The sequence below is a fragment of the Symphalangus syndactylus genome, chromosome 11 (genome assembly GCF_028878055.3).
Source record: "Symphalangus syndactylus isolate Jambi chromosome 11, NHGRI_mSymSyn1-v2.1_pri, whole genome shotgun sequence".
Classification (NCBI taxonomy): Eukaryota; Metazoa; Chordata; class Mammalia; order Primates; family Hylobatidae; genus Symphalangus; species Symphalangus syndactylus.
In genome coordinates, this window is record NC_072433.2 from 17,288,941 (window position 1) to 17,310,262 (window position 21,322).

Genomic DNA, 21,322 nt, shown 5'->3' on the forward strand with positions numbered 1-21,322 from the left:
CCAGAATTAAATAATCAAGGTTTAGTCACATTAATGATTTCTAGAAGAGTAACATGGGTTAAAAAACTCACAGCTTTCTGTTGATCTTTGAAATCACTCCACAGTTTCTCTAAGTCAGGAGGTACTGCAGTCCCTGACAACTCAAGAGCTTTAATTATGTCACCAGCATAGCGAGCTTGATCCTCTGTGATAAAAGTATAAGCATAACCCTAATGAATGATGAAAAAGTGCAATTATTAGACACTAACAAGATGGATCCTACTTAGATCACAAGATAAAATCTGATCCACCTAATAAATCCTCGAGATTAACATTAACTCAAGAATTTTAAAAGCCACGAAAGAGTCTTACTAAATTACTTAATGGTTCAAAGTGAAATATCCAAATTTAATTTTTATTTTTTATTTTTTTGAGATGGAGTCTCACTGTGTTGCCCAGGGTGGAGTGCAGTGGCGCAGTTTTGGCTCATTGCACTCTCTGCCTCCCGGGTTCAAGTGATTCTCCTGCCTCAGCCTCCCGAGTAGCTGGGATTATAGGCATCTGCCACGATGCCCAGCTAATTTTTGTATTTTTATTAGAAACGGGGTTTCACCACGTCAGTCAGGCTGGTCTCAAATTCCTGACCTCAGGTGATCTGCCCGCCTTGGCCACCCAAAATGCTGGGATTACAGGCACGAGCCACTGTGCCCAGCCCAAGTTTAATATTTTAAAATAACACAAGCAAACTACAAAATTTCTAATTTCTTTACACAGAGGTAGAAATATATGCAATTGACTGGACACAGTGGCTCACGCCTGTAATTCCAGCACTTTGGGAGGCCGGGGGGAGGGGTGGATCATCTGAGATCAGAAGTTCGAGACCAGCCTGACCAACATGGTGAAACCCCATCTCTACTAGAAACACAAAAAAATTAGCCGAGCGTGGTGGTGCACGCCTGTAATCTCAACTACTTGGGAGGCTGACGCAGGAGAATCACTTGATCCTGGGAGACAGAAGTTGCAGTGAGTGTGAGATGGCACCAATGCACTCCAGCCTGGGTGACAAGAGTGAAACTCTGTCTCAAAAAAAGAAAAAAAAAAAGAAACATATGTAATTTTACACAAATGCACAATTGTGTGGTCATACCTATTGATTTTGTTTTTTGTTTTTCCTTTTTTTTGAGATGGAGTCTCGCCAGAGTTTGCTATCTTCACAAAACAATCTGACCTTGCTGGGTGCAATGGCTCACACCTGTAATCCCAGCACTTGGAGAGGCAGAGGTGGAAAGATAGCTTGAGCTTAAGAGTTTGGGGCCAGCCTGGGCAAAAATGGCAAGACCTCATCTCCACAAAAATGTAAAAAACAAAACCAAAAAAACAATCTCACCCAGTCAACTGTTGCGATTTTTTTTTTTTTTTTTTTTTTTTGAGACAAGAGTTTTGCTCCTGCTGCCCAGGCTGGAGTGCAATGGTGCAATCTCGGTTCATCGCAACCTCTGCCTCCCGGGTTGAAGCTATTCTCCTGCCTCAGCCTCCCGAGTAGCTTGGATTACAGGCATATGCCACCACACCCAGTTTTAGTAGAAACAGGGTTTCTCCATGTTGGTCGGGCTGGTCTCGAACTCCCAACCTCAGGTGATCCACCCGCCTTGGCCTCCCAAAGTGCTGGGATTACAGGCGTGAGCAACCGCATCCAGCCAACTGTTATGAATTTTAAAACATGGTTTAAGATTTTAATTCAGAAATACCTTGGCCGGGTGCAGGGGCTCACGCCTGTAATCCCAGCACTTTAGGAGGCTGAGGCAGGCAGATCATAAGGTCAGGAGATCGAGACCATCCTGGCTAACACGGTGAAAACCCGTCTCTACTAAAAATACAAAAAATAAGCCAGGAGTGGTGGCACACGCCTGTAGTCCCAGCTACTTGGGAAGCTGAGGCAGGAGAATCGTTTGAACCCGGGAGGCAAAGGTTGCAGTGAGCCAAGATCGTGCCACTGCACTCCAGTCTGGGCAACAGAGCGAGACTCCATCTCAAAAAAACCAAAACAAAAACAGAAATATCTAAATAGCCACCGCCTTTGACCCATGGTCTGCTTTTGTACTCTTACAGGGCTACAAGTATTTACATTTTTATAGGGTTATGAACATATACACAATAACACATGTACACAGAGGACAGAGAAAGAGAAGAATATGTGACAGAGCCCAAATAGGCTACAATTTTTAGTACATGGCCCTTTCCAAAAAAAATATTCTTGACTCCTCTCAATGGGTTAAAAGAATAAATGCCATTACTACTTATTAAATGTGTATAAGCAGGTGAGCTAAATTCTATGTGCATGAATTTTTCTCATCTATAAAATAGAGTAATATTTACCTCAAAGGAAAGTTTTAAGGATAAAATGACATCATATATGTAAAACACTTACATAGTTTTAAGGATAAAATGACATTATATATGTAAGGATAAAATAACATTATATATGTAAAACAGTTAAAATGACATTATATATGGCAGATAATACGTTATCCTTAATGTAAGCTATGGCATATAAATACTATTTATTGCTTTACTATGCAATGTACAGGGTTAGAAAATTAAATATCTCATAATCAATGTCTCCAACAACAGAATAGTCTGCTGCCTCTAGAAGGAATGAGTTAGACCTATATAGTTTCTAGAATACAGGTGAGTCAAAAAAGCAAGTAATATATGTATGTATGAATGATATGGAGGTAAAGAGGGGAGTAGGAGAAATTGGTAGGTGTGGAGATGGGTATATTTTATGATCCCATTTTTTTTAAAAAAGATCCTGAAGTATAAACATTTACGTGTATGTGTACACAGATGGTCCCCGACTTACAATGATTCAATTTATAATTTTTCAACTTTGCCATGGTGCAAAAGTGATATGCATTCAGTAGAAATTGTACTTTGAGTACCTATACAACCATTGTTTTTCACTTCCAGTACAGTATTCAGTAAATTACATGAGATATTCAATACTTTATTATAAAATAGGCTTTGTGTTAGATGATGATGCCCAAGTATAGGCTAATATAAGTGTTCTGAGCATGCTAAAGGTAGGCTAGGCTACTATGATGTTTAGTACGTCAGGTATATTAAATGCATTTTCAACTTACGATGGGTTTATCAGGACATTGTAACCCCATCATAAATCAAGGAACATCTGTATAGAAATGTTTAGGCATGAGGGGAAAAACCTAAAAGGGAAGACAAACTGTTAACAGGATCTGCCTATAAAGAACAGCTAGGTATCTGATAATTTGAACAATACTTAGACCTGTACATGTACATAAATTATTAACATCAATCACTCTTCACACTATGTGGATTAAAGATTTTCAAAATGTCTCCTTAACTCCTATTATCTACTCCTTAAAATACTAAAGAAACACCTGTATTTTAATATAATGAAGATCAACTATAAAAAACTTATTTTTACCTTGTTTCCTGCTCTTCCAGTCCGCCCTGCTCTGTGTACATAATCCTCATAATGGTTGGGGCAGCTATAATTTACTACAAGAATCAGATGTTTCACATCTAGACCTCGGGCAGCAACAGAGGTAGCCACAAGAAGTTTGCAGGTCCCATTCTTAAAGTCATTTATGATGCTATCTCTGTCATATTGATCAATGCCTGCAAGTAAATTAAAGAGCTGTAAAACATGTTCAAATTAAATTTTCCATCTCTTCTGAACAAGAATCTAAACTCAGTGAAGAACAAATTGACACATCCAACTCCTAAAATATAGAAAATAAAAGACTAAGAAAATGTAATGGCAAGATTAAAGGTTATTGCTATTAACTCATTTATGAATCTTTCAACTCTGGTCTTGTATTGCCCCCTTTCTTCTATATAAGGTTTATATTTGCAAAGGTCCAATATCAGAAATTAACTTAAACCTGTTTGGGAGCCAAAGCGAGAAAAGTCAGAAACATTCAGCCTATATTGACAAGAGTTAGATCTTTCTCCTTTCCCTGTAGGTTATTTAGAGCCTTGCTACTCCGTTTTGTCCAAGGACCAGAGCAGCATCACCTGGGAGCTTGTTAGAAATGCAGAATCTAGGCCAGGCGCGGTGGCTCATGCCTGTAATCCCAGCACTTTGAGAGACCGAGGCAGGCAGACCATGAGGTCAGGAGTTTGAGACCAGCCTGACCAACATGGTGAAACCCCATCTCTGCTAAAAATACAAAAAAAAAAAAGCCAGGCATGGTGGCACATGCTTGAACCTGGGAGACAGAGGTTGCCGTGAGCTGAGATCGCACCACTGCACTCCAGCCTGGGCGACAGAGCATGACTCTGTCTCGGGAAAAAAAAAAAAGGAAATGCAGAATCTAGGGTTATACTCCAAACTACTGAATCAAAATCTGCATTTTAAAAAACCCTTAGGTGATTATCATACGCAAATTAAAGTTTTAGGAATACTGGTTTAAAAGTACCCAAATGGATCTCTCTTAAATAAATGATCCAAAGAGGTTTAGTATGAATGGCAAAGCAGAGTATAAAATACCATAAAGTTCTATTATGACATGCCCAGGCCACAAAATATTTTATGATGAGGTTCCCAGGAAACTCTGGTAATAGAGAAGGGAATAAGATAAACTCTCAAAATTTAAAACTCATGCTTTCAATGGAAGATTTCACAGAAAATCTGGGTTTAACATACACTGTTTAGCATGTAAATAATTACCAATAGTAATTCTTAGTACTACCTAAAATTTTAAAGGTACTCTTCAAGGATTGATTTAAAAAGAAAGTATTTCAATCACTGTCAAAGAAAGTGGAATCTAACACTTCACCAAAAAAATCGCCTAAGAAAATTTAATGAAATCAATATCGATATAAATTTAAGTTTATAATTTGAAAATACCAAAACTTTTACTTTAGCCTAAGGTATCCTTACCAACATAATCACACAAAATTGATTCCTTAGAATTGAATATAATATGCTAACTGAAGCAGCATATGCGATATCAACCCAAAAACCATGAACCCTCTTCCTTTTTAAAATAACCCCAATTTTGTTCACATACCAACCCAAAACATAGTCAGGTATACATCAAATGAGAGACGGGCCTAATCCCAGTCTCAAGGAGTGAATCGTGCTTGGTGTAAACCAGCCCTTCTCAAACTTTCTATTTTCAGGATGTCTTTTTTTTTTTTTTTTTTTTTTTAAGATGGAGTTTCACTCTTGTTGCCCAGGCTTGTGCAATAGCGTGATCTGGACTCACTGCAACCTTCGCCTCCCAGTTTCAAGAGATTCTCCTGCCTCAGCTTCCCCACTAGCTGGGACTACAGGTGACTATCACCATGCCTAGCTAATTTTTGTATTTTTAGTAGAGACAGGGTTTCGCCATGTTGGCCAGGCTGGTCTTGAACTCCTGACCTTGGGTGATCCCAAAGTGCTGAAATTACAGGCGTGAGCCACCACGCCTGGCCTTTAGGATGTCTTCACACTCTTAAAATCAATAAGGACCTGCACCCAAAGAGCTTTAGTTTAGGTCTTGTCTATCAATACTTAATGTATTAGAAATTAGAACAGAGAGGCTGGGGGCGAGGCTCACGCCCGTAATCCCAACACTTTGGGAGGCCGAGGCAGGAGGATCACCTGAGGTCAGGAGTTTGAGACCAGCCTGGTCAACATGGCAAAACCCTGTCTCTTCTAAAAATATAAAAAAATTAACCAGGCATGGTAGCAGCCACCTGTAATCCCAGCTACTCGGAAGGCTGAAGCAGGAGAATTGCTTGAACCTGGGAGGTGGAGATTGCAGTGAGCCAAGATCGTGCCACTGCACTCCAGCCTGGGTAACAAGAGTGAAACTCTGTCTCAAAAAAAAAAAAGGAAAAGAAATTAGAACTGAGGAAATTTTTAAATACTGGATTTGTTTAAAAATACAGTTCCTCAGCCAGACGCGGTGGCTCATGCCTGTAATTCCAGCACTTTGGGAGGCTGAGGCGGGCGGATTACAAGGTCAGGATTTCAAGACCAGCCTAGTCAATATGGTGAAACTCCGTCTCTACTAAAAATACAAAATTTAGCCAGGTGTGGTGGCAGGCGCCTATAGACCCAGCAACTCAGGAGGCTGAGGCAGAATAGCTTGAACCTGGGAGGTAGAGGTTGTAGTGAGCTGAGATCATGCTACTGCACTCCAGCCTGGGCGACAGAGCAAGACTCCGTCTCAAAAAAAAAAAAAAAAAAAAATACAGTTCCTCTTGCAGGGATGTTGTCTAGAGGCACTCAGAATGGTCAAGCATTTGACATACTGCCTGTCATAGGCTTTCTACAACACAGCCTTTAACAAAACTAGGCTGTCTGGAATCCCTGGTAATAGAATTGTTTACCTTTATACCAAGAAAGTTGGGAAAGCACCAAAATCTGCAGGTGGCATGTGCCCACGCAGACTTCAAGGGGTTTGTGTTGTGAGATCTAATATTGTCACGTGAATGTCCAAAACAAAAAAAACATGTCAGCAGAGCCTATGGTGGTTCCATGTGTGTTAAATGTGATCATGACAGGATTAAGCATGCCTTCCTTATCAAAGAACAGAAAATCATGGTGAAAGTGTTAAAGGCACAAGCAGAGTCAGAGAGCTAAATTTTAAAAATTACTTTTGAATAAAAATTAAAAGACTAAAAAAATAGCAATGACATGTTAAAATAAAAAGCACATTTTTGTGAAAAATAACTTTTCCAGAACAATAAAATAATTTATTAAGACAAACGGGCCAGCCTGGGCAACATGGCAAAGCCCCCTCTCTAAAAAAAATTAGCCTGGTGTGGTGGCACGCACTTGTAGTCCCAACTCCTTGGGTGGCTGAGGTGGGAGGATCACCTGAGCAAAGAGAGGTCCAGGCTATAGTAAGCTGTGATTGTGCCTCTGCACTCCACCTTGGGCGACAGAGTAAAACCCTGTCTCAAAAAAAAAAAAAAAAAAAGACAAATGGCACTGATTTACATTTTTGCCAGTCTTTTTCAGGTCTGGCTTAATAGAAGATAACTGGAGTGTCATATCTTCTGTATTCAATCTTTCACAATATACCATGTCATTTAGTCTGTAGCAAACCCTACACACGAGAGAGAATGAGAGTGAAAAAGGCAAATAACATCATTGGATTATTATGAAAATACATATAGCCTCATAAACCTCCTGACATCTCAGGGACTCTCAGAGGTCCTAGGATATACGCCTGTAATTCCAGCGCTTTGGGAGGCCAAAGTGGGCAGATCACCCTGGGCAACATAGCGAAAACCCATCTTTACAAAAAATACAAAAATAGGCTAGGCATGGTGGCTCATGCCTGCAGTCTCAGCTATTCAGGAAGCTGAGGTGGGAAGACAGCTTGAGCCCTGGAGGTCAAGGATGCAGTGAGCTGTGATCACACCTCTGCACTCCAGCCTGGGAGACAGAGCAAGACATTAAGAAATTGTCTCAAAAAAAAAAAAAGAAGAATCATCACTTGTCATTCTCTTTGCCTATGAATGAGGCTTAAGCATATGATACGATACAATTCTGGCCAAAAAGATAAAAGGAGTATTAAAGATAAGTATTACGGGAAACAACTTCCTTACTATATAAAAACACACATTCCCAACAATGTAGGAAAAACCCTTACTGGACCAATCCCTCCGGCAGGTAACAACTATGAACTCTGGGCAAAATAAGAGCAACTATGTAAAGACACTAGAGAGCAACTAACGGCAGCAGAAATGAGAAGAAAGTTGACACTTGGAAGAAAGTATTGCACTGGCACTGGCAAAGTGTAGAGGATTGTATTTATTTACTTATGTATTTCAAACTCTTTGCTTAGGGGCAGGCCGTGCACAGACCAAGCGAGGAAATCAAAACTTGAACAGAAACTCAGTCTTATAAGAGAAACCACCACAAAGTGTTCAAAACAAACTCAGGACTGGGAAACAGGAGATAAATCCTGAAAAGAATGCAGCAGAAACCCACAACTGTGCATATATATGCTGCCCAATTATCTGGCTGTCCCCTAAGCTACAGATTCATGAGGCAAAAATCTAAGCAGTTGGGATGAAAAAAAAAAATTAAGAGATTTCAGGGCTAGGCTCAGTGGCTCAGGCCTGTAATCCCAGTACTTTGGGAGGCCAAGGTGGGTGGATCACCTGAGGTCAGGAGGTCCAGACCAGCCTGGCCAACATGGTGAAACCCCGTCTCTACTAAAAACACAAAAATTAGCTGGGCGTGGTGGCACGCACTTGTCATCCCAGCTACTTAGGAGACTGAGGCAGGAAAATCGCCTGAACCTGGCAGATTGAGGTCCAGTGAGCTGAGATCACGCCACTGCACACAGCCTGGGAGACAGAGCGAGACTCTGTCTAAAAAATAATAATCAAATTTAAAAGTAAGAGATTTCAGATGCTGCCCATTAAAGGCAGACAAAGTTTGGATGCTGGGTTCTGCCAAGTTAATGCCCTATTTGCAAACCACACAAAAACAAAAACAAAATACCACTTGAGGGGGACATCAGAGAATTGAGAATTTAGAATCTCTACAATGGATCATTCACAAAGTCCAGTATACAAACAGAAATTACTAGATAGACAAAGACAAAACCATAAAACAAAAATCAAGAGAAAAGACAGTCAATAGAGACTGACATCAATATGACCCAGATGTTAAAATTAACAAAGATTTCAAAGCACATATAATAATTATGATCAAGACTTTTAAAAAATGCTTACAAGGAATGTCTAGAAAATCTAATCAGACAAACAAGAAAATGTAAAAGAGAACATATTTGTAATTTTAGAACAAAAAAATACAATAACTGAATTCAAAAATTCACTGGATGGGCTTAACAGAAGATAGGAGATGACACACACACACACACACAAAAAAACGATAATGTTGAAGACAGGGTAAAAGAAATTATCAGGGCCGGACACAGTGGCTCACACCTGTAACCCCAGCACTTTGGGAGGCCGAGGTGGGTGGATCACCTGATGTCAGGAGTTCGAGACCAGCCTGACCAACATGATGAAACCCTGTCTCTACTAAAAATACAAAGTTAGCAGGGTGTGGTAGCATATGCCTGTAAACCCAGCTGCTCAGGAGGCTGAAGCACAAAAATCACTTGAACCCGGGAGGCGGAGGTTGCAGTGAGCCAAGATAGTGCCATTGCACTTTAGCCTGGGCAACAAGAACAAAACTCCATCTCAAAAAAAAAAAAAAAGAAAGAAAAATTATCCAATTTGATCTACAGAGGGGAAAAAAAAGGTTGAAAAAGACTGAACAAAGCATCAGTGAGACAATATCAAAAAGTCAAACATATACATAACTGAAGTCCCAAAGAGAGAATAAGGAAGGAAAGAAATAATGAAGAATTTCCCAAATTCAGAACAGGACATAAATTTACAGATTCTAGAAGTTAAATGAACCCCACACAGAATAAATATAAATAATAACATCCCTAGATATAGTCACCATACGATGTAGCAATCCCATTCTTTGTTATCTACCCTAGAGAAATGAAAGCTGACATTCACACAAAAACCTTTATTTGAATAACAGCAGCTTTATTCATAATCATAAAACAACCAACTAAAATGTCCTTAAACAGATGAACAGATACACAAACAGTGATAAATCCATACAATGAATACTACTCAGTAATAAGAAAAAAAGAGCTATAGGACAGGCACCATGGCTCAGCCTTGAATCCCAATACTCTGGAGCTTGAGGTGGGAGGACTGCTTGAACCCAAGAGTTTGAGATCAGCCTGGGCAACATGGTGAAACCTCATCTCCACAAAAAAAATATAAAAAGATTAGTTGGGCATGGTGGCACATTCCTGTAGTCCCAGCTACTCAAGAGGCTGAGGTGGGAGCATCGCTTGAGCCTGGGAGGTAGAGGTTGCAATGAGCCAAGCAGAGAGAGTGCCACTGTACTCCAGCCTGGGCAACAGAGAAAAGTTGTCTCAAGGAAAAAAATAAATAAATAAATTATGGAAGAACTTGAAACTTGGATGCATTTCAAAGTTATTAAGCTGAGTAAAAAAAAGCCAATTGCAAGAAGTTACATACTGTAGGATTCCATTACAAACTTTTTTTTTTCATTTGAGACAGGGTCTCACTCTGTCGCCAAGGTGGGAGCACAGTGGCATAATCTCGGCTCACTGCAACCTCCGCCTCCCAGGCTCAAACAATCCTCCCTCCCACCTCAGCCTCCTGAGTAGCTGGGAGGCTAATTTTTTATAGTTTTTAAATTTTTTCATAGAGATGGGGTCTTGCTATGCTGCCCAGACTGGTCTCAAACTCCCAGACTGAAGCAATCTGCCCAACTCAGCCTCCCAAAGTGCTGGGATTACAGGCATGAGTTACTGCACCCGGCCTACAAACATTCTTAAAAGAATACATGAAGCCAGGCGTGGTGGCTCAGCCTGTAACCCCAGCACTTTGGAAGGCTGAGTCAGGTGGATCACCTGAGGTCAGGAGTTCGAGACTACCCTGACCAACATGGCGACAACCCATCTCTACTAAAATTACAAAAATTAGCGAAACGAGGTGGCACATGCCGGTAATCCCAGCTACTTAGGAGGCTGACGCAGGAGAATCACTTGAACCCGGGAGGTGGAGGTTGCAGTGAGCCGAGATGGCATCACTGCACTATGGCCTGGGCAACAAGGGCAAAACTCTGTCTTAAAAAAAAAAAAAAAAAACACAAGTGGTTGCCGGCAGTTATGGATGGGGAAAGCTACGTTTATAATTAATTACCTTTATAGGGACACAATGAGGGAGTTTTTTAGGAAGTGATGGAACTGTTCTGCAACATAATTATGCTGTATTCTGTGGGATGTGGCTAAAGCAACCAAAATACTGGAAGCAGCCCCCACCCCCAGTGTCCAACAGAAATGACTAAACTGTGGCATAGTCATATAATAGAATGTTATTCAGCAATAAAAGGGGAAGAACTACTGATTCATGCAACAACACGGATCAATCTCAAAAGGCATATGCTAAAAGAAACCTTACATAAATAACAATGTATTATATATGATTCCATTTATCTATAATTCTAAGAGGTAAAAAAAAACTAATCCATGTCGATAAAATTTGTTTAAAGTACTTGACTCAGGCCAGGTGCAGCAGCTCATGCCTATAACCCCAGCACTTTGGAATGCCGAGGCAGGTGGATCACTTGAGGTCAGGAGTTCGAGACCATCCTGGCCAACATGGTCAAATCTCGTCTCTACTAAAAACACAAAAATTAGCCGAGCATGGCGGTGCATGCCTGTAGTCCCAGCTACCCAGGAGGTTAAGGCAGGAGAATCACTTGAACCTGGGAGGTGGAGGTTGCAGTGAGCCTAGATCATGCCACTGCACTCTAGCCTGGGCGATAGAGCGATATTCCATCTAAAAAAATAAAACTGGCTAAGGAGGGGTAGGGACAGAGATAAACTGAGGGAAATTTCTTAGTTTTTTTTGGTTTGTTTTTAAGAGACAGAGTCTCACTATGTTGCCCAGACTGGCCTCGAACTCCTAGACTCAAGCACTCCTTCCACCTCAGTCTCCTGAGTAGCTGGGACTACAGGCATGCAACACTGTGCCCAGATTAGGGTTTTTTTTTTTTTCTTGAGATGGAGTCTCACTTTTGTCGCCCAGGCCAGAGTGCAATGGTGCAATCTCTGCTTACCGCAACCTCCACCTCCCAGGATTAAGTGATTCTCCTGCCTCAGCCTCCTGAGTGGCTGGGATTACAGGCACCCGCCACCACACCTGGCTAATTTTTGTATTTTTAGTAGAGACAAGGTTTCACCATGTTGGCCAGGCTGGTCCCAAACTCCTGAGCTCAAGTGATCCACCCGCCTCAACCTCCCAAAGTGCTGGGATTACAGGCGTGAGCCGCCGTGCCCAGCTGGCTTTTTTTTTTTTATATATTCACAAATTTTGCTGTAGTCCCAGCTACTTAGGAGGCTGAGGAGGGATGATTGCTTGAGCCCAGAAGTTCGAGACAAGCCTGGGCAGCATAGGGAGACTCTGTCTCAGAAAAAAAAAAAAAAAGTGAAACAAGTTTTGAACTAGTGTTAATGATATGCACATTGACATGAAATGTTGTAACCTGATCTCCAATTTATTTGAAATGTGTGAAAAATTAAGAAAAATTGATGTGTGGGTAGACAAAGAATAGTAGCTAAAAAAAATGATAAACAAATATAGTCATCGCTCAGTATCCTCAGGGGACTGGTTCCAGAGCCCCTGGCAGATACCAAAATCCTAGGATGCTCAAGTCTCTTATATAGAATGGCATAGTATGCCCATATCACCTACATCCTCCTGAAAATTTTAAAAAACTCTAGATTACTTAAAACCACCAATTACAATGTAAATGCTATGTATTAATAGATAGTTTTTATAATGTATTGTTTAGGGAATAATGACCAGAAGAACAGATTTTGTGCATGTTCAGGACGGAAAAATTTTTTTCCAAATATTTTCAATCTGCAGTCTATGGACACAAAGGGCTGGCTGTATATACATACAATGGAATATTATTCAGCCTTACAAAGAAAATCTGACAAATGCTACAACACAGATGAACCTTGAAAGCATTTTGCTAAGTGAAAAAGACCAGTCACAAAAAGACATAGAATATACGATTCTACTTATAGGAGGTACCCAGAATAGGCAAATGCATAGAGACAGAAAGCAGAATAGAGGTTATGAGCGACTGCTCAGGGATGGGGAAAGAAACTTGTTACTTAAAATAGTAGTTTCTATTCAGGGTGATTAAAACGTTCTAGAAATAGACACTAGCGAAAGTTATAGCATTGTGAATACACTTAATGTCACTGAATTATATACAAAAAATGGTACATTCTAAGGCCGGGTGTGTGGTTCACGCATGTAATCCCAGCACTTTGGGAGGCCAAGGCAAGCGGATTATCTGGGGTGAGGAGTTCAAGAACAGGCTGGCCAACATGGCGTAACCCGGTCTCTACTAAAACACACACAAAAAATTAGTCAGGCATGGTGGCATGCACCTATAGTCCCAGCAACTTGGGAGGCTGAGGCACAAGAACTGCTTGAACCCAGGAGGTGGGAGGCAGAGGTTGCAGTGAGCTGAGATCCCACCACTGCACTCCAGCCTGGGTGACAGAGCAAGACCCTGTCTCAAACAAACAAACAAACAACAACAACAAAAAAATGGTGGGGGCAGGGATATTTTATGTAGTGAGTATTTACCACACACACAAAAGTCATTTTCAGGCCGGGCACGGTGGCCACGCCTATATTCCCAGCACTTTGGGAGGCTGAGGTGGGTGGATCACCTGAGGTCAGCAGTTCGAGACCAGCCTGACCAACACGGAGAAACCCCGTCTCTACTAAAAATACAAAATTAGCCAAGCGTGGTGGTGCATGTCTGTATTCCCAGCTACTGGGGAGGCTGAGGCAGGAGAATCACTTGAACCTGGGAGGCGGAGGTTGCAGTGAGCCAGGATTGCGCCATTGCACTCCAGCCTGGGCAACAAGAGCGAAACTCCATCTCAAAATAAATAAATAAAAAATCATTTTCAAACATTAAAAGTTAACCAAACAGAAATCTTCAAAGCCCCTTTAATTTCATCCCATATGAAGCCTGCTGGAAGTAGACTGTATTTCAAAGATATGTCCTATTCCATATGCTTTGCTGCATGTGAGATGACACGCTCTCAATCAAGAAGTGACACCTATGCTTCCATCCCCTTCAATCTGGGCCAGTGTGGTAACGAACCTATTGTATATGGCAGAAATGAAAGCTCTGCCAACTCCAGTATCATCTTTAACTGGCTGGGCAACTTCTTGTTCTTTCCTCTTGGCCAAGCAGCCTCATACAGAGGCCCACAAGGGCCCGTGACCAAGGCCTAACTGAGCTCCTAGTCAAGAGCCAGTACCAATTTGCCAGCCACATAAAGTGAGGTAGAGTGGTAGGTGATGCCCAGCTCCACTGTGTCCCAGCAGATACAGCATGAAACAGAGACTAGATACATACAGTGGGCTCTGCGCAAACTGAAGATTCATAAGCAAAATAAGTAACTATTGCAACTAAATTTTGGATTCATTACTAAGCTACTGATAGCCAGAACACTTAGTTAATGAGAATAATTCAAACTGCCTCTGTTCCATGTGTTTTGTGGTTTTTTTTTTTTTTTTTTTTTTTTTGAGACGGAGTTTCGCTATTGTTGCCCAGACTGGAGTGCAATGGTGCAATCTCGGCTCACCACAACCTCTGCCTCCCGGCAACCTCCGCCTCCCGGGTTCAAGCGATTCTCCTGCCTCAGCCTCCCAAGTAGCTGGGATTACAGGCATGAGCCACCATGCCCAGCTAATTTTGTATTTTTAGTAGAGACGGGTTTCTCCATGTTGGTCAGGCTGGTCTCGAACTCCCAACCTCAGGTGATCTGCCCGCCTCAGCCTGCCAAAGTTCTAGGATTACAGGTGTGAGCTACCTCGCCTGGCGTTTTTTTTTTGTTTTTTGTTTTTTGTGGACAGAGTCTCACTCTGTTGCCCAGAGTGGAGTGCAGTGGCATGATCTCAGCTCACAGCAACCTCCACCTCCCAGGTTCAAGCAGTTCTCCTGCCTCAGCCTCCCAAGTAGCTGGGATTACAGGCATGTGCCACCATGCCCAGCTAAGTTTTGTATTTTTAGTACAGATGGAGTTTCGCCATGTTGGTCAGACTGGTCTCCAACTACTGACCTCGGGTGATTTGCCCGCCTCGGCCTCTCAAAGTGCTAGGATTATAGGCGTGAGCTACCGCGCCTGGTCTGTGTTTTGTGTTCTAGTTCCACATACTGTGATATTGCTATTACATGTATGTGATAGCAATATCACAAGAAATTAAAATGTTACTTTGAAATTTCAATAAAAGCTCTTTAAAGTGAATCATGAAAACCTACAGATAGCACGCACAATGGAAATGGTATATAATACAGAGAAAATTTAAATTCAATTCCTCCGTAGTTGATAAACGGCAATGGAACTTGGTCAAACCAAAGTATGCCTGTATGATTTTCTTTCTCTTAGATGGGACAATAATAATCTTACTCCCACAAAGCACTTTGAGTAAAAACTGATATAAAATTTAGTTCTGAATTACAGAAAACAAAGTAAATATCATCGAGAACACAGCACAATGCTTGGCAAGTACTTAATAGATATTTTATGTGTGAATCAAGTGAATAATTACCTCCATGAAGAGACATGCAAGGATAAGATGCTCTCATTAAATCCTTAAGAAGACCATCAGCATGTTCCTGCTTATCCACAAATATAATGACAGATCCTGACTCTTGATAATGGCCTAGAAGCTCAAGTAACTTCAAGAATTTCTTTTCTTCTTCAATCACAATCTGAAAACACCATATTGTATCAAGTTAATGAAGTGAAAATGCAAATGGATCCCCTGGACAGAAATATTCATTTTATTTGTGGTGAATGAATAAATGACAATATCTTGCTATATCTTTACCAAGGGCTAGGAAGATGTTGATTTTAATTGTAAACAATAAAAAAAAATTGTAATCTTTCAGGGTTTAACAGGCTTGCAAATGAGGGCAAATGATCATCTGTTCTCTCTGGCTCTTAATTTCATATCCTAGTAACCAAAAAATAAAATAGGTATGTGACATTTCTTTTTCCTTTGTAGAGACAGGGGTCTCACTATATTGCCCAAGCTAGTCTCCAGCTCCTGGCCTCAAGTGATCCTCCTACCATGGTCTCCCAAAATACTGGGATTACAGGCATGAGTCACCATGCCCATCTGGTATGTGACATTTCTATATATCAGCTCACCATTCACCACTCACCACTTTTGGTGACAGAAACTAAAACAACGTTTTATTTTATTTGTCTTTAAAGAGACAGGGCTCACTATGCCTAGGGTGCTATTCACAGATGTGCTCCAACTACGATCAGCACAAAAGTTTTTACCTGTTCTGTTTTTCTTCCCTGGACAGAATATCCCATTCTTTAGGCAATCTGGTGGTCCCCTGTTACCAGGAGGTCACCACACTGATGCTGAACTTAGTATGGACAAAGATAGGCATAGTGCACTACAGTCCAGAACTACAGGGACTGAAAAGCTGCAACTCAGGCATGCACCACTGCACCCAGAAAAAAAAAAAAAAAAAAAAAAAGAGCATTTTAAATAGTTACATGGAACAGCATAGTTAAGTTTCTCTGGTAAAATACTGAAGGCTACAGTAGTGGTATACGACTTCATTTTAGAAATTACCTTGCCAATCGCTTCTCGGCCTTTTGACTAAGATCAAGTGTAGAAATTACCTTGCCTACCTCACAAACAGTGATCCTAAAAGAATCACACATACCACCTAAGTATCAAGGAAACTGGGAATTTCCTTAAGATGGTACCCACCACTTGTTGCTCCACATCTGAGCAAACCACACTCCTGCCTCCAACTTGTACTTCAATAGGTTTACTCAGGATCCTGCGAGCCAAAGCCTCCATAGCTCTGGGGAAAGTAGCTGAAAACATAACCGTCTGTCGATCAGGACGAACATTATCCACGATGCGCATGACCTGAGAAAAAGAAAACATTACAAATAAATATGGTAAATATGGTCTTCAAAGCTTATGCAATGTTAAAACCAAGTAAAAGGAACTTTGGAGAACAACTGTCTCAGTTTTGCCACTCCCACAGTCTCCCAATCTCAAAAAATGACAACTCCACACATGCTTAGGCCAAAAATCTAGGAGACATCTTTGATTAATCTGTCACTCATCTTACTACCAATCCATCAACAAATACAGTGCTCTACCTTCAAATTATATCTAGGATACAACCAACTACCACTGTTTTCCTTCATTTATTCCACATATTTTTATTAAAGACCCATCTTGAACCAGGTACTGTTCTAAGTACTAGGAATATGCAATAAAAACAGACAAAAAGAGGAGGATTCTGGGAAGTTGGCAGAACAGGAATCACCAGGAATCTGTATCCACACCTAGACAACAATTGTGCTGGTAGAATTTGTCTGATGTAACCACTTTGGAACTCTGGAGTCTACAGAAGGTTTGCAACTTCCTGGGAAAAGCCTAGAAGATAAATTGTGGCTATTTTCTGCCATTTTCAGCTGGTAGCACAGCAGCAGTTAACCATCCCCCACATACAGCCCCACAGCAGGCAAGCATACACATGTTTCTGAAGCAAACTGTACAGAGCTTGCAAGAGCCAGGGTCGTCAAGAAGGACTCTGTCCTCCAAATATGGAGGATCTCTGCTCTGATTGCTACTTCTGATCACAGAGGTGAAGACAAAGAGACACCTGGCTGTTATTGTTGCATTCACACCCCGCAGACCACTACAAGCCCGGGCCTCTCAAGCTGAAGTGACTACCAGGGGATTTAAAATCTGATGCCCCTTCCCTCTGCCTTAATTTTTCTCCTTTTGACAGCCAAAAATTAAATACTAGGAGATTAAAAAACAAATGAATATCCAGAGAAAATTACAAAGTAACCACACATAGGCTCAGAAAACACATGAGATGACCTTAAGTTTACACCTCAGGGCAATCCTTGCCAGACTGCCTACAACAATAAAAAAATAATAATAAACCGTAACAGTAATAAAAAACAGTAAACCCTAGGGAAAGGGGAGAATCTGATTCCCAAGTTACCACATTACTGAATTCAAATGTTCAGTTTTCAGGCAGGGTGTGGTGGCTCAGGCCTGTAATCCCAGCACTTTGGGAGGTCAAGGCAGGCGGATCACTTGAGCTCAGGGGTTCGAGACCAGCCCCGGCCAACATGGTGAAACCCTGTTTCTACTAAAAATACAAAAGTTAGCCAGGCGTAGTGGCACACGCCTATAATACCAGCTACTCAGGAGGATGAGGCAGGAGAATCACTTGAACCTGGGAGGCGGAGGTTGCAGTGAGCCACTGCACTTCAGCCTAGGCAACAGAGTGGAAACTCTGTCTCAAAATAAATAAATAAATAAAAATAATTCCCAATTCTCACTATTTTCTTCAATACAGAATTATGCCTGGAAGCACACTACTGCTTGCCAACTCTTCTCTAGGCATAAGTCAGTGTGCAGCTTTGCATTCAATAGCACTAGCTTTCATTTACATGATAGTGTCTTTTGTTGCTACACCTCCAAATAGTGCTGCATGACACTGAAACCTTACTTAGTGTTTTTTAATCTATGAAGCTCACAAAATAATCACAAACTAAATCAAAATTTTCCTCTTTTTTCTTGTTTTTTTTTTTTTTTTTTTTTTGAGACGGAGTCTGGCGCTTGTCTCCCAGGCTGAGGTGCAATGGCGTGATCTTGGCTCACTGCAACCTCCACCTCCCGGGTTCAAGCGATTCTCCTGCCTCAGCCTCCCAAGTAGCTGGGACTACAGGCGCCCTCCACCATGCCCGGCTAATTTTTGTATTTTTAGTAGAGACAGGGTTTCATCATGTTGGCCAGGGTGGTCTCGAACTCCTGACCTCATAATCCACCCGCCTCAGCCTCCCAAAGTGCTGGGATTACAGGCGTGAGCCACTGTGCCTGGCCTCTCTTTTTTTTTGAGACACGGTCTCACTGTTGCCCAGGCTGGAGTGCAGAGGCATTATGTTGGCTCACCACATCCTCTATCTCCCAGGCTCAAGCAATCCTGCTACTTCAGTCTGCTGAGTAGCTGGGATGATAGGCACACGCCCCCACACCCAGCTAATTTTTATATTTTTTTGTAGAGACGAGGTTTCGTCATGTTGCCCCTGCTTGTCTTGAACTCCTGAACTCAAGCAATCCACCTGTCTCGACCTCCCAAAGCGCAGAGATCCTAAGCATACATCACCACGCCCAGCCTCTAGCAGGTTTTCAGTTATCCACAATTATTCAGCATTTCTCTCTCATGTACTTATACACCTGTACATACGCACATACATGTACATAAGCACATACACGGACATAAATACATGAGAATGCTGAATTAATCATTTATTTTGTTTATATGTACTTATGTATCTGTATGTATTCATGGCAAGGAATGATTCACACTTTGCCTTTCAATGGAAAATGTTGTTTTGAACTCACTCTGTAAGAACTTGGTGGCCGGGCGCGGTGGCTCATGCCTGTAATCCCAGTATTTTGGGAGGCCGAGGCGGGTGGATCACGAGGTCAGGAGATGGAGACCATCTTGGCTAACACAGTGAAACCCCGTCTCTACTAAAAATGCAAAAAATTAGCCAGGCAAGGTGGCGGGCGCCTGTGGTCCCAGCTACTCGGGAGGCTGAGGCAGGAGAATGGCGTGAACCCAGGAGGCGGAGCCTGCAGTGAGCCGAGATCGCACCACTGCACTCCAACCTGGGTGACAGCGAGACTCCGTCTCAAAAAAAAAAAAAAAAAAAAAAAAAAAACAGAACTTGGTTTACCAGAAGGTCCCTATCAGTCACTCTATCTACTTAAAGCATTATAATAAAATCTAAGATTTCACATGATTGGGAAAGACATTAAAGGGCACGTGACTGTGTTCCACCTGATACTTCAATTCTCTTTACTCTCTTTCCACAACAAACAGACCCCCGACTCTGCTTGAACACCTGGAAGAAGCAGATATTCAGTATATCAGCCCCCGCTCCCTCATGAAGCAACGTTTCATCTGCAAATAATGTTTATTCAGTCCTTCTCAAACTAAACTCAGATCAAGCTCCATATGACTTCCCCCACTGGATCTCATTTGTACTCCTTGGGACAAAAAAAAAAAATTCAATGCTGCTTTCATGTGACACTTGTTCAGAGTTAAAGGATGCTATCTTATCTTCTACTCAAAGCTGATTATTATTATTATTATATTATTACTTTTTGAGACTAAGTCTAGTTCTGTCACCCAGGCTTAAGTACAGTAATGCGATCTCGGCTCACTACACCCTGTGCCTCCCAGGTTCAAGTGATTCTCCTGCCTCAGCCTCCCAAGTAGCTGGGATTCCAGGCACCCGTCACCATGTCCAGCTAATTTTTGTATTTTTAGTAGAGACAGGGTTTCACGATGTTGGCCAGGCTAGGCTGATCTCTTGACTTCAAGCGATCTGCCTGCCTCGGCCTCCCAAATTGCTGGGATTAAAGGCATGAGCCACCACGCCCTGCCTAAAGCTAAATATCATTTTAACTGTTTCTCATATGGTTCAAGCATTACCATAATCCTGCTTCCTCTGTGTTCCTCTATTTACATCTCATTTAGAATGCAGTCCCTAAATCTAAATACGATATGTGCACTATCATATAACAGGCAATAAATTTTTGGAGAGTACATGGATAAACTAAAATGGCTAAATATGACATTTGCCTTATCCCTTTTCCATGCAAATTTCCATTACTGTGGTCTCTTATAATCCTTTTTTATTCATTTTTTGGCAACTACAGCCTATTGACAATTCACAATGCTCTTCTTAAGAAAACTTTCTACTACCTTTTTTTTTTTTTTTTTTTTTGAGACGGAGTCTCACTCTGTCTCCCAGGCTGGAGTGCAGTAGCGTGATCTCAGCTCACTGCAAGCTCCGCTGCCCGGGTTCACGCCATTCTCCTGCCTCAGCCTCCCGAGTAGCTGGGACTACAGGCGCCTGCCACCACGCCCGGCTAATTTTTTTGTATTTTTAGTAGATACGGGGTTTCACCATGATAGCCAGGATGGTCTCGATCTCCTGACCTCATCTACCACCTTTAAAATGTGTTCCTATAAATGTGCATCACTGAAATTTTGTACCTGAGCAAAGAGCATATATAAGGAATATAAAAACCTAAGCTAGACAAATTCTTTGGGCCACTATCTTAGCAAACGTGAATGACTTTGGTAAATGTAAATAACGTGCTATCTAGACTAGATAATGAGGTATCTAAAAGCATGAATTAAAAGAATTTATTTAAAAAGACAATGGGCTGGGCGCAGTGGCTCACGCCTGTAATCCCAAAACTTTGGGAGGCCAAGGCGGGTGGATCACCGGAGGTCAGGAGTTCGAGCCCAGCCTGGCCAACATGATGAAACGCCATCTCTACTAAAAATACAAAAGTTAGCCGGAAGTGGTGGAGGGCACCTGTAGTCCCAGGTACTCAGGAGGCTGAGGCAGGAGAATTGCTTGAACCCAGGAGGCGGAGGTTGCAGTGAGTGGTGATCGCTCTTCACTACACTGCAGCCTGGGCGACAGAGCAAGACTCCATCTCAAAAAATATAAAAATAAGGCTTAAGCTCTATTATTAGCACTCCAATTCTAGTTTTACTGGTGTTGGTCTTAGATGGCTAAGAAATGCCAGTATAAATACCTCCTGAAGAAGTTTTATGAGGAATCTGAAACATAAATATGTACTTCAA

General features: G+C 41.6%; 1 protein-coding gene and 1 pseudogene across 3 annotated transcripts in view; one reads left to right on the forward strand and one right to left on the reverse strand.

Annotated features, from left to right (window-relative positions):
- The window catches only part of DDX46 (DEAD-box helicase 46), a 75,848-nt gene that overhangs the window by 17,911 nt on the left and 36,615 nt on the right, over positions 1-21,322 (reverse strand). For all 3 annotated transcript variants that reach the window (XM_055233042.2, XM_063611563.1, XM_055233043.2), the window contains exons 14-17: positions 16,381-16,545; positions 15,193-15,355; positions 3,446-3,639; positions 72-209 (exon numbers count right to left, since the gene is read on the reverse strand). In XM_055233042.2, coding sequence (XP_055089017.1) covers positions 72-209; positions 3,446-3,639; positions 15,193-15,355; positions 16,381-16,545 — 660 coding nt within the window. The remainder of the gene's footprint in view (positions 1-71; positions 210-3,445; positions 3,640-15,192; positions 15,356-16,380; positions 16,546-21,322) is intronic.
- LOC129457657 (large ribosomal subunit protein eL34-like) lies at positions 6,086-6,764 on the forward strand (annotated as a pseudogene).